The 16,203-nt window shown below is 35.7% G+C and overlaps 2 protein-coding genes across 9 annotated transcripts; both read right to left on the bottom strand.

Annotated features, from left to right (window-relative positions):
* Positions 1-4,080: 4,080 nt before the first annotated feature.
* Positions 4,081-4,821, bottom strand: ERF1 (ethylene-responsive transcription factor 4-like). Its single transcript, NM_001280596.1, has one exon. The coding sequence runs from the start codon at positions 4,819-4,821 to the stop codon at positions 4,081-4,083; it is 741 nt and encodes a 246-aa protein (NP_001267525.1).
* A 7,375-nt stretch (positions 4,822-12,196) lies between these two features.
* Positions 12,197-15,131, bottom strand: LOC101222688 (protein DEHYDRATION-INDUCED 19). 8 transcript variants are annotated; one of them, XR_004217327.1, is made up of 7 exons: positions 14,520-15,131; positions 14,298-14,437; positions 13,748-13,825; positions 13,348-13,631; positions 13,110-13,186; positions 12,852-12,968; positions 12,197-12,574 (listed from the first exon to the last, which is right to left on the bottom strand). XR_004217327.1 is itself a non-coding variant. In XM_031886970.1 (6 exons), the coding sequence occupies exons 1-5, from the start codon at positions 14,602-14,604 to the stop codon at positions 12,860-12,862; spliced, it is 696 nt and encodes a 231-aa protein (XP_031742830.1). In that variant the 5' UTR covers positions 14,605-15,123; the 3' UTR covers positions 12,217-12,574; positions 12,852-12,859. The 8 variants fall into 8 exon arrangements, 5 of the variants coding, with proteins under 5 accessions (XP_031742830.1, XP_031742829.1, XP_011658217.1 ...); XR_004217326.1 differs by having other exon boundaries at positions 12,197-12,589; XR_004217325.1 differs by having other exon boundaries at positions 12,197-12,626.
* Between the last annotated feature and the right edge of the window lie 1,072 nt (positions 15,132-16,203).

The raw sequence follows: 16,203 nt of genomic DNA on the forward strand, positions 1-16,203 counted from the left end.
CTCTTTGACATGAGCGTGAACTTAAACTTATTTAATTTCTTGCTCTTACTCTCTACTCATTTTCCTCTAAGAAAACTCTGTAAATAAAACTGAAGCACTCAGATCCAAAAGTTTTGAACACAGAGGATGTTGTAAAAGTTGATCCAAGTAAAAAAAAAAAAAAATTAAAAGTCAAATTCATGAAACAATCATTTGAATACGTCAACAAATACAAGAACTACTAAAGTTGATGAATCATATTAAAAGAATGAAACACAACAATGATTGCAATGTAAATAAACAAATCAGGTTCATTTCCACGGGTTATGTCTTGACGTGGAATAGTTTATATAAGAAAAGTTGCTATTTTCTTTCTCATAATGACAAGGAAGCTTATTACTCACACCGTGGATGTGGATGGGAAATGGAAGCCTCCCTTACTGCTCTTTTATTTCTTAGTTATTTAAAAGAACACTGTACTCCAATTTTCATACAAAATACATTAACTTTGTTACAAGTTTAAAATAAAAACAACAGTTACAAGAGGATAGCATTTGACATTTATACCGATACTTTGAAGAAGACCGATACCAATATTGATTACTGAGTAAGAATAATGAATGAATACAAATGATGGGTATGGATATTATATTGTTACAGACAAATAGAAGAGACAAATAATTGAATAAAGGCAGTAAAAGAGATGGATGGTGGTGTGTATCCAAGTAACAATCATTTTGAATTTTGTTACAAAATTGACCGTAGATCCCACGTTATATATATAAACAAGAAGTAACATAAATGAAATGGGACCTAACGTTGATTGGGGGTAACAAAGATGACTTTGATGAGAAGTAGCCACGCGGCGAAAAGAAGCCCAGGTGGGGGAGCAAATACAAAGCCGTACAAAAGAGTGGGTCCAGATTCGCCTTCAATGCCACGTTCTTCATCAAATCAAAGCTAACCCTCACACTTTCTTCTGTCCATCACATTTTCCCCTTGTGGGATACAAATCCCCTTTCTCAATATTTCATCACACGCACCCTCTCCCACGCCCTTTCATCACCTGCTCTCCACGCGCCCCCTATTGGGCCTCAGGCCCATATCATTATCCCCTTTTCACTCGTGCCAAAGCCTGGGGTGTCGCCTCAAAATGCAGCAACGTCCACGTCGGAAGCAGAAGCAGCAGCAGCAGCAGCCGCCGCCACCCACTCATTTAATATTATTATGCTATAAGATTAATGGTTTATAATTTATTTTATTCGTGCAGTCGGTTCATCATAATAATAAGAATTTGTATTATAATTGTTGTGAAACTGTGAGGTGGGTATAGCAGTGTTCTAGATTAGGGTGCCAAACGTGGCACATCATATAGACATAAAGCATCTCTCTTTCAAATTTCGGCCGCTTTTTATAATATAAAAAAAGATAATTTGGTGTGGGAGGAATAAAAAAGGGAATTTGTGGGTGCCCACAGGCGTTGGTGAACATGCCAACTTGCCGGTGTGACCATCTGTCTCTCTGTCTCTATCCAACACGTCAACACGTTCTCACCTCTTCCCCGCGCCGTACGTTCCTCCAATACCTCCTCTATATCCTCTTTTTATATTCACATTCTATACTTCCTTTCTAACCTATTTTTTCCTCATATGGGGACTTCAATTAATACATTAAATCAATTTTCCATTTCCCTAAACATTTGATTACCCGTGGTTTTTACAACTTTTAATAATACACCTAAAGGGGTTCAGTGCGGCGGACCTAATTTCCAATAACATTTTTTAATTCTACACATTAATCTTCTGCCAGAAAAGCTTGCTTTTTAAGTCATGCAAATTCAATTATATTGACTTTTTTCTCTCTCTTTCTACGTTTTATTGTTTTTATATCCAAACAGTATAATATTTATATTTGGGTTTGGTTTGGTAAAATGAATCTTCCAATCACCATTCTTGTGAAATCTCATTCGATGTAAGTTTTTTTTTTTTTTTTTGTTTCCCTTCTTTTAATTAATTAATGAATGCCCACCTACTCTATTAACAAATGCGTAATGGAAGTGAAAGGGAATATTTTGAGAAGAGAGGGTGGGGTGAAAATACTTTATCCCAGTCGTCATAGACTTACCTTCTTTTGATATATATATATATGATCTTCATTGGATTTGATGTGAATACAACACGCCTTTTCAAAACATAGCCAAGGATTTGCGGTAAACACATAGGTATTTTCATGTTTTGTAAAGGAATTTTGTAGGACGATTTGTTTTTCTCTTGGTTCAATTTATGGCAATTCAATTTCAGTAATTAAGATGCCATTTCTTTTAAGTAAGAAATACGAACTCTCACCTTATAAATTACAAAGAACAGTTTAAATTAGTTTTAGTATATAAAAATCGGAACACTTTGAGGTAAAGAGAAAAGTTCTAAAGTTGTGGGATCATAGAGTAAGAATATTATAGAACATAAAAGAGTAGAAAGAGTAGAGTTCACAACTCTACCATACAACTATAACTTATTGATCACATAGATAGAATCATAGCTTAAATAGTTTATTTTTCTACCATTGGATTTGGAGGTTAATAATAAAGTATGATGCTTTTAGTGGAGATAGAATTAGAATGCTCCAACTCCAAGTATCTACAGTTTTGGCCGATATGCAATATAATATTATAATATAGGTTGATAACTTTTTGGCATACTTATGTTTTTGTAAGTGTTAGAAATTAGCATACGAATGTTTCCCTTAGTAACCAAGTTATGAAAATTTCAAAGAGGTTGAGATAATGCCAACATTGACCGTCTTGGCGTGGGAATAACTGCATGTGCTTCAAAGTTAAACGAGCTGCAATAATTAAGTTCTATGTTTGGGTAAGTAATAAACTCGTTGTTAATACTATAATTTAAAAGAAAATTACAGGGTAATTAATAAAAACATTTATGTTATGAATTTAATAATGAAAAACTTGAATGGGATCCCCATGTAGCATGAGCAATAAATTGTCATAAATTGGTGGAAGGCATAGTGTTTGAATTAATTGATTTAGTTATGGGAGCATTTTCAGATATAGTAAATGAGTTAAAAGGATTATAGTTAATTAATTTGTGGTGAGAGAGTGGGAGAGTGGGAGAGTGGGAGAGGGAATAAAGGGGAAGGATAGGAGGGGTTTCCAAATTCCTCATTTAAAATGGAAACCCATATATGGGAAAAGCAAAATCTCCCTCATTTACATAAATTGACCATCCTACCCCCGTCAGGGAAGGCCGCGCCATCCCCACTTCAGCCTTTCCAACGTGGTCCCGACCTCGTCTCCCCTTCTAAAGAAAACCGCCTTCAAAGCTTTCACACTCTCTGCTCCCATTGGCCGCCACGCACGTGCCCTTCCTCCCCTTCCGAACGTGTGGCCAACGCCACTGCACCACATCTAATCAATTATTTCTATTTATTGTTATTCTATTATCATTTTATAAATTAATATTTAAAAAAAAAAAGAAAAAAGAAAGGAAAGGAAAGGAAATTGGTGCAGTGTATGAAACGCAACCACTGTGGCAAAGCCGCCGGCGGATTTCACTACACGTGTCCTCTCTGTTTTCTCCATCCACAACAACTTTTCCATCAGTCTTCCCATTTTTGGAACACTCTTTCTTCCACGTGTCGTCCATTTCGTAATTGAATTTTGATTCCAGATCGATCCATAAATTACATGTTCTTCATCATCATCATCATCATCCCATGTTCTGCTCTTAATTTTTATACCATTGCGATTCTTCAAGTAAAACTATATCCGTTTAGATCGTTACAATTCTTCAACTATCATAAAATATTAATATGGGAGAAAAAGAACAAGGAAAATTGCAAAATGATCCCTCGTCAACCAACAACATCAGGAGGACAAAAATTCCATATATGGATTTTTCATTCTCTCTGTGTTGAAAAAAATGAGGAGATCAGATTTATATTCACAATCATATTCATAATATCTTCCCTGATCGTAATATTTCGTATTTAAGTTATTTTCATAAACCCAAAAATTAAGAAGAAAAAAAAAGTGGGGGCCTAATTTATGATAAATCCCAGCCGATCTTCGCTTAGGGAAAAAAAAATTCAGGCGGATTCTGGTGGGGGAAAGTTGAGATCCAAATCAAGGCGGCCGCCACTTCCTCCTCGGGGCTTGAGGTCTTGACCGTTCATGTCCACAACGGAGGAGGAATCGGAGTCGCTCTGAACACCGCTGCCGGCGAACTCGCGTCGGAAATCACTCACCGCTTCGCGAATACGGTCGAAGTGTAGCCGTTGGTTCGGATGACTGTTGATCATTCCAGCACGTAGAGCCGCATCGAAATAGAGAACGTGATTCGAAGGCGGTATGCCGCGGGTAAAAACTTCTCCGATCATGGGAATTTGGTAACGCTGAAATGGGAAACTGATGGGTCCAGCGTTCGTGAGTCCGCCAATACCGTGACCTAGATTGAGATTCAAAGGGGAGGAATCAACCATCAGAGCTTGCTCCCGGCTAGAGGACTCAACCGTGCTACTCTGACTCGGGCTCTGATTATTGTTGATGTTGTTAATCTTATTGTTAAGGTTAAGAAGCTGATCATCGGAGGGCAAAGGGAAATTGGTCTTGGCCTTAACGCCGCGGAAATCTCTAGCGGCGCTGTCGTAGGCTCGAGCCGCCTCCTCCGCGGTATCAAAGGTTCCAAGCCAAACCCGGCTTTTCTTACTGGGATCTCTGATCTCAGCGGCATATCTCCCCCATGGCCGCTTCCTCACTCCTCTAAAATGCACTTCCTTCACGTTACCGACGCTAGGCTTGACGGCAACTGCCTTCTCCCTCGGAGCCATAAATCCCGAAATCCAGATCAGATCAGATCAAACCACAAGAAATAAAAAAGAGGGCGATCTCCGTCACCGTTTGGATTCTTCCACCTCGAGAAAACGATATCTCGCTTCTGTTACCAATTTCTATTGTTCTGGGTATTGGGGTGAGAAAGAGGGAGAGATGGATGGGGGAAAAAGGGGGCAAATGGGTCGAGATGCCGAGGAGTGGGGATGGGATGGTGGGAATTTATAGAAGGGGTGAGAAAATCGGGGAAGGAATCGGCGAGTAATTGATTTGATTAAGATGGAGGAAATGAGAGGAAGGGAAGGGAAGGGTGTGGATAGAGAGAGAGAGAGAGAAAAAAAAGAAGGGGCACAGTCAACAAGAGGTTTGACTGAGAAAGGGGCGGCTAGTCCGAAGGGTGTGGTGGTAATTTCCAAATCCAGTCCCCGAATTATGTGTCATGTGGGGTTGTCAATACAGCAGATCCACAGGGAAAGGGCGCGTTTTGCCATCACTCTTCATTACGTTTGCCTTTCTTTTTACCATCAACTACGCGCGCTCCCTCTCTCTCTCTCTCTTTCTATCACTACACTACCCCCCATCACGTACATTCCACGCACTCCCCCCCCATTAATTTTCATTAACTTTTAACGTTTAAAAATGTATAATAAACTTAGTTATCTCTAATTAAGTATAGGATTTGACGTTTAGGGTGGGGGCGGGGGGATTTTGAGAAACCATAAATACATTAATTGAAATAAATGAATAAAGAAGGTGTGGTGTGGAGTGTAGTGGTAAATAAATAAAATAAAATAAATAGTGAGAGGGAAAAAAATCACGAAAAATCCGGAGACAAAATAGAGAAGGGAAATAATAAATAAGAAATTAAAAAAAAAAAAAGAGCGCGTGTAAGGGGGGGCAGCAGGTGGGAAAAAGTTTTGTCGGCATATTCTGGCAATTCTTCGCCTCGTGACTAGGATTTAATTAATTGTTTTTCTAAAAGAAAAGGCTCCAGCAATTACGTGTTTTTATTTCTTCTTTTCCGATAAAAAAAGAAATAAATAAAGAAATAAATGAAAAGGGGGCTGCTCCTGCTATACACATATAGATAGAGATAGAGATAGAGATAGAGAGAAAAGGGGTTTGAAGCGGTCCATTGACCATGTGGGTGCGATGTCCCAGGGATGGAACCAATGCCCCTAAGACACGTGCTATTAGAATAGGAATTGCCTAATAACGCGTTGGCGGGTTCCGCAGCCAGCCACGATTAGGAACCATGCCCCGCCCCTTCCCACTTCTGACGCCACCGCTTTCTTCTAAATCACACGCTCTTTTTCATCAACTTTTATCTCACGCCCCCTCCTCCCTCCCACCTCACATACACTCAATTTTTCTCCCAATTTCATCTAACCTGGTGCAATTTTTTTAAATTACCTCCTGGAATTCTTAATACGTGCTTCAAAATACATTTTTTTAGTCTTCAATTTTTAAGAACAATAACCTAAATTATACATAAAAATATATATTATATAGTCTACCAAACAAAGCTTCGAATTTTGAAGGTAAATATGCCGTAGTCAATCAAGTGTTATAAGTAGCAATACTCCACGTATTTAATTATTTAAGAGAATCAAAATGAAAGCGAATTGAACTACGTGCCAGTGTTGTAATTGAGATGGACTATGTTTTGAGTCAGTAACGTTTTAATTTATGGTCTCTTTCTATTTTAGTGAATTGAACACGTCTTTCTTTTTACCTGTTTACACACTAATTAAGAATAATATATTCATTACGTTCATGTATTCAACCTTTTATTTTATGGTCTAACTTCTCTCTCCATTTTTGTTTGTATTTGATCCTCCTTTTCTGTGTGACAGATAATTGTAGTTTATGCATTTTTTTTTTTAATTAGAAATATCAAAATCCTCAAGAACCTAAGTAGTTGGTTGGCTAACTAGTTGTTGAGGTTATTTGGTCATTAGTTGGTTATGTTTAGTTGAAAAAAAATACAATCACGTTATTTAGTGACTACAAACAACAGTAAATTAATTTATTGTTCATTTGCAAGTATGAAGAATTTAGAAGTAGCTACTACACATATTCCTAGATAAACTAAAATTATTGTATATAAAATTTTAAGAGGTAGAGATTTTGCGTGTCAATCTACACAAACTATGAGGATAAGATGATTCGGTCGAGGTTAAGAACTTAAATAATTAAGATGGGGTTATGGGTGTTCCATCATGTCTTAATTTAAGAAGGTTGTGATTTGTGAAACGGGAATGTGTTATATATCATGTTCAAGTTGAAATTTGTATGGTTGTCATGATTCGAGTTAAGACAAACATATGTCCCTTAAAATGTCACATTTTATAGAAATATGATGATGCTATTGGCTCAACTACGAATAATGATTTTTGTTCAAATGACCGATAAGATTGGAATAAAATTCCTTATCTAAATAAAAACCACACGTAATTGCATAATTATAATTGAATGAAAAGAGTTTGAGTGGATTCATTTGATTGATTTTTTTTTTTGGGCACGATAGGGTTTGAAGTATTCAAACCAATATTAAATTAGGTCACATTACACTAAACTTTAATTTGATTTAAAAAAAAAAAGAAAAGAAATAGTAGAAAGAAACGTCATGTCGTTCAATCAGTGTAGAATAAATGTTTTTATTTCCAAAATATAGAGAGTGAATCTGAAACCGTTACTTAGTTGGGTATGGAGAAAGAAAGAAAGAAAAGAAAAGAAAAGAAAAGGGGAAATAAGATAAAAAGAAATGAAAAGGGAATGGCACTTAGTGAATGGAGAAAAAGGACAAAAGTGGGGATTAAGAAGAAAGGTCAATATTTGAGGCGGAAAAGCCGGCGGATAATTGTGGGAAAGCGGGCGGAGGAAGTGCCGGAATGTTGACGCCATCAAATGCTAAATGTTAAATGCTAAATGCAAATGCAAATGAGACTTCAAATTGACTTCGAAATTACAATTTGGAAGGAGAAGAGAGAAGAGAGAAGAGAGAAGAGAGATAGATGGGTTGTTGTTGCTGTTGCTGTTGCTGCTGCTGTTGGTCTCCCCCAACCAAATGCTATATATTATTAGTATTAAATTGGGATGTTGGATGCGGTTGCTTTCGTGGCAGCAAATTAAAAGAAAAAGAGAGAGAGAGAGAGTTAGTTTTAACGGAAAGACCTGAAGATGGAAAACGTTGACAAAATAAAAAAGGAAGAAGAAAAGGTAAAGAGTGTTTGATGTCAGTTTGACCCGTGACGGGGCGTGTCCGTTTCTTTTACTTAAGAAGCACCCAAATTAAATTAAATGCTTCTTCCCTTTCCACTTTCCACTTTCCACTTTCATCTATTTCTAATTTCTACTTATAATTCAATTATATAATCTCATAATAATAAATGCAGGCTACAACTTTCAACTCCTCCTTTCAATTTTGGAAACCAAATAATGAAGTTTTTTCTATGCTCAATTTGTTAATACTTCTCTTGTATTATGATTGAATTTTCAATATATTTTCTATTACTACCAATTCGTCCATTTTGGTTCACACTTTGTGTGTTGTGTTTATCACAATTCGTCCATTCCCCATTATTTTCTAAGTTTGAATGATATATATATATAAGTTCTAAATTGTTCATGCACCCATACCCATGTTGATTGAGCCATTAAATGTTAAAGTGGATCATGGGTTAGTATTTGTAAAAATAACTTGTTTTCCTTTTGCTTTCCCATGAAGCATAGATTAGGTGCTCCACTTGTTTGAAGGATCGAAGGGGAAGTTGACAGTGGAAGTGAAAAACAAGACTTTGACTTTGGCAAAACTTTTAAGTGAGACTAAGAGAGAAGAGGACGGAGTGAAGTTGAGTGGTGGAAATGGCAATGCCTCAGAACGCAACACTTTGTGGCCAATAACAATAACTCTCTCTCATATCATCTATTGCTCCCATCCCTACCTAATAAATTGCTTCTACATTTTGTTTTCTTAAATAATATTTTATTTTGCTTTACTTCTTGTTCTTAATTTTCATGTTTAGGTATTTTTTAATTTATGAGAGACTTTAAGTTTTAGTAAGTAATGACGTTGCAAATATTTGCTTCCAAATAACGCCAAAGTCAACCCCCCCTGATAGTTAAGATTTATTTATCAGTTCTTTACAAAAAGATGAATGCTAAACCTATGAGTTATGTCAATTTTAGTGGAGGCTTTTAGTTTCGACTGTGAAGTATTTTAGTTTACATAGCAGATTATCTGATTATAGTTTAATTAGTTAAAAGATACTAGTTAAGTTATTAGAAGTTTGAGTGGTTATTTCTTACATATTTAGATTCATAAAAATTTGAAATTGTAGTGGTAATCATCAGTTGGTTTTATTCTTTTTAAGAAGAAAATAGTCACATAAATAAGAACCTCCAGAAACTTCTTTTTAAGTCAAAAAGTATCTGTTCTTTATCGTTAAATAAATTTTACACTTTGTTTCGTATCAATTTTTTATCATTAGATCATTCATATCAATCCAGAATAATTTGGAGCCATTATCTCACATTTTTTGATGCATTCTTTATTCCCAACAAAAATGGCATACAATTTTGAACATGAAAGTACGATCGCTTTAGAATAAACAAAGAAAACAATAACTTCCATGTTTTTCTTTGTGTAACGTATGTACTAAATATTAAAGACTAAAAAGAAAACAAATACCCAATAATCCAAACACTTAAGTTTTAAGGGTTCAGTTGGAATGGAGACGGCATTGGGATCATTTAGATTGCTACAATCTGACCACCCCAAACAACCCACAATCCAAGTATTGCCCTACTTTTTGAGGGATTAATCATTCCAAATTTGGGGATTATATCTCCTGAAGAAAACAACTCATTTTTCAGATTAATTAAAGTTAGATGGCAATTACCATTAGATTAACTGGACTTGAAGATAGAGATACAATTAATGGTTGGGCAGCTACGGTCAGAATGCATAAAATAAAAACTGCAAGTCATTCGAGACAGAATACGTACCGTCACTGACAGTCATTTGAAATAGTTTGATATATAATAAATCCTTTTGCAACCACTAGAATCAAACTTAACCATCCGTGCCAAAGTCAGAGTATGGCAGAGGCAGGTCAAGACATTTAAATCCACGAGGGGCTTGAAATTTCACCCTCACCCCGGCCCCCAAAAAGAAAAGCAAAGGCAGACATCAGATTCTAATTTTGAAATTCTCAGTTCCTCAAAACTGCACAATATTTATTATAAAGTAAAGGTAAATGGACTACTTGCAATCCATTATCCACTCCACAAACATGGAAATGGAATCATGGCGAAAATATGCAAAAACAAGTTGATGAATGGATGCAATAACTACAGTCCATAAAAGGAAAACGCGATTATTTCGTGAATTAATACTCATTAATGGGAATAAGATTATTATGATTAAAGAGTAAATGTAGACTACAAATTAAAAATCAGAATGTGGGATATATACAGAGTCCAATCTGGCGATCCACCACTCCCCCTTGATCTCCAATTCCTACCATATTCCAATCGCACCCAAGAAACTGAAATCACGAAAAAAAAAAGGTTGTGAAAATTTACACATCAAAATTGTAGTAATTAGGTTTAACAGGATCACGTGACCACAGAATTAAAAATGAGAAGGAATTTAGAAACAGAGAGGAATGCCCTCGGCCTAAATGAATGGGAGAAGAAATGGAAAGGGGTGGAGGATACGTGAGAGATCGGAGGAGGGTGAAATGGTGGAAGAGAGTGTGGAAGAAGAAATTAGCTCCATGGAGGAAGACCACAACACCAGTGCAGCCCAAGACGAAAAGCTCCAACGCCATTGGAAACGGGAAGAAGAAGAAGAAGAAGAAGATCAATAAATTTGGAGTTTATTTGAGGGTTTTTTAGGGGTAGGAATTGGAATTGACATTTGGAGTTTTAGGGTTAAAGAGAACAAGAAAGAGAGTGAAAAAGGATTAATGGGATGGAAGTTGGTGACGTCAGAGCTCCACGTTCTTATCCACAACGCTGGTTGCTTCTGTTCCCTTACGTTACTTCTTACGTGGAAATCAGCACACTTCTCTTTTTCTTACTTTTATGTTTACAATTTGGGAGGGTGTGGTTGAAACTTGAAAGCGTAGATACGTAGGTGGGGGAAATAGAGGGTGGAGATGAGGAGGGGAAAGGAGAGTGGTTAATAAAAAGCATAAATGTGCATACAATGGCCCAATGGGTCGCCCCACCTGGCGGCATCTTTGTCTGTGAAGTGGTGGGAACTGCCACCTGCCACCTGCCATCTGCCACCCACTTTTGTTTGAAGTGGTCCATTTCATTGCAATCCCCACCGCCGCACCGCCGCACCGCCCCCCCCTCATTATATCTACACATATTATGCAACACAAAAGCTAAACATTCATTGAGGCATTTGTTTGGGTAGTGGAATCATGACTAAGAAAGTTCTAAATATTTGGATTCTACTAATTTTGGTGGTGAAATCAACCAATTAAGTGAATTTGGTACTAGGTTTTAAAATTTATGGATCATTCCATTCATTTAGGAGTGTTCAAAGTAATTATGTATTGTTAAAACTGTTTCAGTATATACACACTTTAGAAAGATGATTAAAATTACGAGCCAAATCATTTTTAGCAAGTCTGTAATTTCTATGTTTTCTCAAGAATATTTGTATATATAATATATGGAAGAATTGTAAAATATGGCACATTAAAACTTTTCTTCCCTCCCTTTTTTAGACAACTTAAAAGATGTAGTTGTTACTTAATATTCTAGTAAAACCCCCTATTCCAGAACTAAACATTTCGTAATAAATTCTTATTTAACGAACTGAAACACACCATTTCAAGTCAATGATTTAATAATTCACTCACAAAAGTGTAACTTAGAAAAAATATGTTTCCAGATACTTCTATATGCACTTGATGAGTAACATAATTATTGGGAATTTGACTCGGGGGCTAGTAGGTTAATCAATAATGGTCATCCAATATCTATAACAGCAACAATATAATAATAAAAGAAACATTGAAGTTTGCAATATGAAATAATTCCTTTTTTTATAATCTAATCGCTTTCAATTCCCAAGTTTAGTAATAATCAAAATAAAATGTATAATAATTTAAATATAATATCATGGAACAGCTGAGGCACAAATAATTAAATAAAAACTAATTTAATAACAATATTCGTTTAGAACGAGGGGGCAATTTGAATCCAAACATCAAGTTGGTTCCTAGACAGTATCTCCATACCAAAATCACCATTATAACCTATTGAGAATGGCCTGTAAATGATTTAAGCACAACGTGATATTATATGAACATGAACAGACCTAAAGAGATAGCTGAAACGAGTTTAAAATAATAAAAGGCAACAAGCAGTATGAGATATGTAATGTTCCCTTCCACGAACATTGGATATTTGATCTTTAATTAAAACAGCAAATTCCAATTCATTATCAAGCTATAATAAATTGCAGCGTCTCAATTTCAGAATGATAATTCAACCTAGTTGTGTTGTGTCATAATGAAAAGAGAAGGTTTTAAAAACAAAAGCATTGATAATTTCCTTGGAAGTAGCTGTAGGCACAGTCCCAATAGTTGCCATTTAATTGGAGATTCTTAGGCTGTGTTGACCATCTTACTTTCTCTTCAAGTTTCTCCTTGTATGGTGGTTATGGTCTGGCTCCTTGTCCTGCTCGGCTGACTTTCGAGCGCCAACAAGCATAATGCTCCCCTTCTGTCGTTCACTATTCTGAAATTTTTACATTCAAATTCTTCTTGCAACACAACTACAAATATGGTACAGTTAAATTATCAAATAAATAAACAGACAGACTTTATATTAAAGTGTAATCCATTCACTGGTTGTAATGAAGGATATTGTCATCAACCGTACTCAAAGAGTGTTTGATCTCAACGAGTTTGTTATTGGGTCGACAACAAATAAAGCCATAAGAATCAATTTAACGTCTGTTCATTTATTCATTTTTTGCATCACTTTGGCGATAACTTACTGCTTTCATTAGTGCTCTAAGAGAGTTGAGAAAAGCATATCTCGCATAAAGCCTGCTCTCCCAATAGCCTGTCTCATCCTTTTTTCCCGCTCTTCCTGGCTCAAAGAAGGATCAAAACTGGGGAGAAGGAGAGAAGTGTTAATACTAAACAACAGGAAGAGATAATCAGAGGGCGTACAACTAGAGCAATTCCTTGGTCAATGCAAAACGGAAGATCTCTGTTACTTGACTGTGGTCATCAAGGAAAATTTCTCTTACCTTATGACCAAAGACCGGTAGTTGTAAAGGCTGATGGAATTACTTGGATTGGATTAAAGCATAGGGACTTTTCAGTCCTGGCATATAAGGAAATGGAAAGGTATGCAGTTTTTTATCTAACCAAACCTTTTTGGATGAACAAACAAAATACTAGCTCGAAACATTAACAATTAGAGAGAAATCCAATACTATAAGAGGAAAAAGAAAGCAGAAGAAAGGGATGGATGTGAACGATTACCTTGATTTCCAAATTGGTGATGGTGCCACGTTCTCTGAAGACACATCTTCGGCACTCGTTAGCATGGATTTTGAGATATCTTCAACATCAGATGCAGGATAATTTAAAATAAGTGATGATAAAAACGGATCATGAGTTGCACTAGGCACGTTAGTGGTGCTTGTACGGTACCCACTGCTCCCTAAAAGGACTTGCAGATGAGCCTCGCGAAGGTCCCTGCTCAAAAGGGACAATGCTTGACTGTTGGGGATGGAAATCTTACGCAACCTGCGACGCCTCTGAAGGTGATCTTTTGTTAAGCAAACAGGATGGATATGGTAAAACAAATAGTTTTCTCCTCAAAATAAACCACTTAAATGAAAGTAATCAGTAAACACAAGTATCAAATATAAAAGGATATCTTGTACAAGTGCCCATGGTGCAACGTTATATGACTTAACATGTCCCCCATGACTTTAACTGAGCATATGGGGCAAACCTGCAAGTAAGCAGAAACAAAATTTCTCATAAATCAATAACCTAAAAGTGCAGGGGGGAAAAAGCAGAAGAAACAGCGAGAGCTTATAAAAGTTGATGTGGAACAAGTTTCTTTCTCCGCACAGTTCATCAAATTACTTTGGGGATCTCATCACAGAATGGATAGGGAGAAAATCAATTTCACAAGCAAAAGGAACTTTTGGACAATGCAACAGAATATTAACTTAAAAGTTAAAACAATTCTTACATACAGCTACTACATAGAATTGGCAAAACAATAATGAAAAATGTCCAAACACAACAATTGCTACAATCTCTCTGAACATGAAACAAGAGAATAAATTGAAAAGGCAGATAGAAACAATAGTTTCAGCATTAAGAAGCAAAAAAAAAAAAAAGCATCTTCCCAATCTTAGGTGAATAGTAAATAAAAATTTGGTTGCACCCAGGTAACAGAAAGGGGAAATAAATACCGTGACTCTTGTCTCGCAAGAGTGTTCGTCTTCCAGATGCGAACAAAGGGACATAACGTCAAAATTCTCATAACAAAAAGGGCAGGGAAAATGGGGACGGGTATCATCATCCATCTCCAAATCATCGATTCCCAACAGATCTAAAACCAAACCAAATCAACAAATTAGAACAAAAGAGAAAAAGGGTAGATCAGAAAAGCAAAACAGAAGAGAAGGGAAAACCTAAGTTGGAAGCTTGGTGATGATGCTGCAACATATACTGACGTTTAGCAGCGGCAAGGCGAGATGTCCAGAAATCAGAATCCATTTTCCAGGAGAGAAAACTCCGAAAAAAAATGGATTAAAAATAAGAACAAGAAGAAGAGAGAAGAGCAGAAGGGGTTGCAGAGTAGCCGAAAGCAAGAAACTACAGGGATTAGGAGGTGAGAAATGGAGGATTAAAGAAAGAGAGAAAAGAAAGGAGCCGGAAATAGGGTATGGTTGTGGGTATGAAAAATGAAGGAATGATTGATTGGAAAAAGAAGAAAAAAAGAAAGAGAGAAAGAAAGAGAGAAAGAAAGAAGAATTGGAAGGGTGGAATTGATTTGACCTTTTCCTGAGATTAGATTTCGAAGTTTGAAGCTAACGAAAGGCGTTTCTGTAAAAAAACTAACCAACACACAGATGGCTCTGCCTCACCTTTCCACTCTTCATCTCCATGCCACCAAATTTCCTTTCTTCTTCTTCCAATTCCCTCCTTTTCCTTTTTTCTAATTTACTTTTTTTTCTTTCTCCACATGTCCTTTTTGTTTTGGTGGTTCTTCTTTTTTCACTTCCTTTTCTTTTTATCAATGCTCAGTTTTAACTTCTTTATTCTTCTTGTTACTATCTGGTTTTTATTTTAGATTTATGACTTTTTAAATTATGTAGTCTACTTCTTGAACTTACAAAAAAGCAGTCAAATTAGTTTATGTCTTTGTGTGTCTCACCCATGGCTTAAAATACCAATGGCATTTGAGGTGGTTTTAGATATGTGCATTAGTTAAAAAGAACAGCTAAATATGATTTCAAGCTACATAATTTGGATGAAATGATATTTAGTTAGGTCTAGTCCTCAAAAAATATATTAGATTTATTACGTGGCCTTAACAATAAGAATAAAATGGTTTTTTTCTTCTTCTTTTTTCTAAAGCTCAACAAATAAATGTTATAAAAGTTAAATCAAACTAATGTTATTTTGCTATATAATTTGATATTTCACAAGTAGCACCAGTAAGAATTCATGTTGTGTTTTTTGAAGTTAATAGTTTTAAAGTTTAGAAAGAAAAAAACTAATGAAATGAAGCAGATGTACAATTACTGATAATGGAAGAGAGGAGAAGAATGAAATTGCACAGAAAAAAAGAATTGAAGAAACAGAGATATTAAAATATTGAGTCTTATTTGGTCACCCTTTGTTTTTAAAAAATCAAGACAGCAAATTGCATTTTAAAATTGTTTTTGAGGTTTCGTTGCCTAATTTTTAGGAGTATTTTTAAAAGCAAAAAAAAAAAAAAAAAGGGTTGATTTTCCAATTTAAAAACTAAAAAGGAAATAGTTTTTAAACAATCATGTGTGTTTTTGAAATGTGATTAAGATTTCGAACTCTTGTATAAAAATGATAGATCTCATTGTAAAAAAATGGGAGAAAATGAGTTTAATTTGAAGAAACCAAATGGTTGAAATTAAATGCAATGTTATTAGTTCCCCATGAAAAAATTAGCCTGAAAACTAACAAAGACAAAAGGAAAAAGAAAAGGCATTATTCGTAAATCAATAAGAACCACACAAACTAATAAAGTCATTATCATCCAAAAGTTAGAGGCTCCCATTTTTTTCTTTTGATTTTATTATTCTACAGTTGGCAAAATGATAAAAACATTATTGC

The sequence above is a fragment of the Cucumis sativus genome, chromosome 6 (assembly GCF_000004075.3).
Source record: "Cucumis sativus cultivar 9930 chromosome 6, Cucumber_9930_V3, whole genome shotgun sequence".
NCBI lineage: Eukaryota > Viridiplantae > Streptophyta > Magnoliopsida > Cucurbitales > Cucurbitaceae > Cucumis > Cucumis sativus.

What these genes read in the sequence shown, in the direction of transcription:
- ERF1 (NM_001280596.1), bottom strand. Translation starts at nt 4,821, where the DNA reads ATGGCTCCGAGGGAGAAGGCAGTTGCCGTCAAGCCTAGCGTCGGTAAC.
- LOC101222688 (XM_031886970.1), bottom strand. Translation starts at nt 14,604, where the DNA reads ATGGATTCTGATTTCTGGACATCTCGCCTTGCCGCTGCTAAACGTCAG. An exon ending in CTTGCGAGACAAGAGTCACG is followed by an intron (nt 13,826 to 14,297) that starts GTATTTATTTCC and finishes GCTTACTTGCAG; the next exon opens with GTTTGCCCCATATGCTCAGT. An exon ending in ACCATGGGCACTTGTACAAG is followed by an intron (nt 13,632 to 13,747) that starts ATATCCTTTTAT and finishes ACAAAAGATCAC; the next exon opens with CTTCAGAGGCGTCGCAGGTT.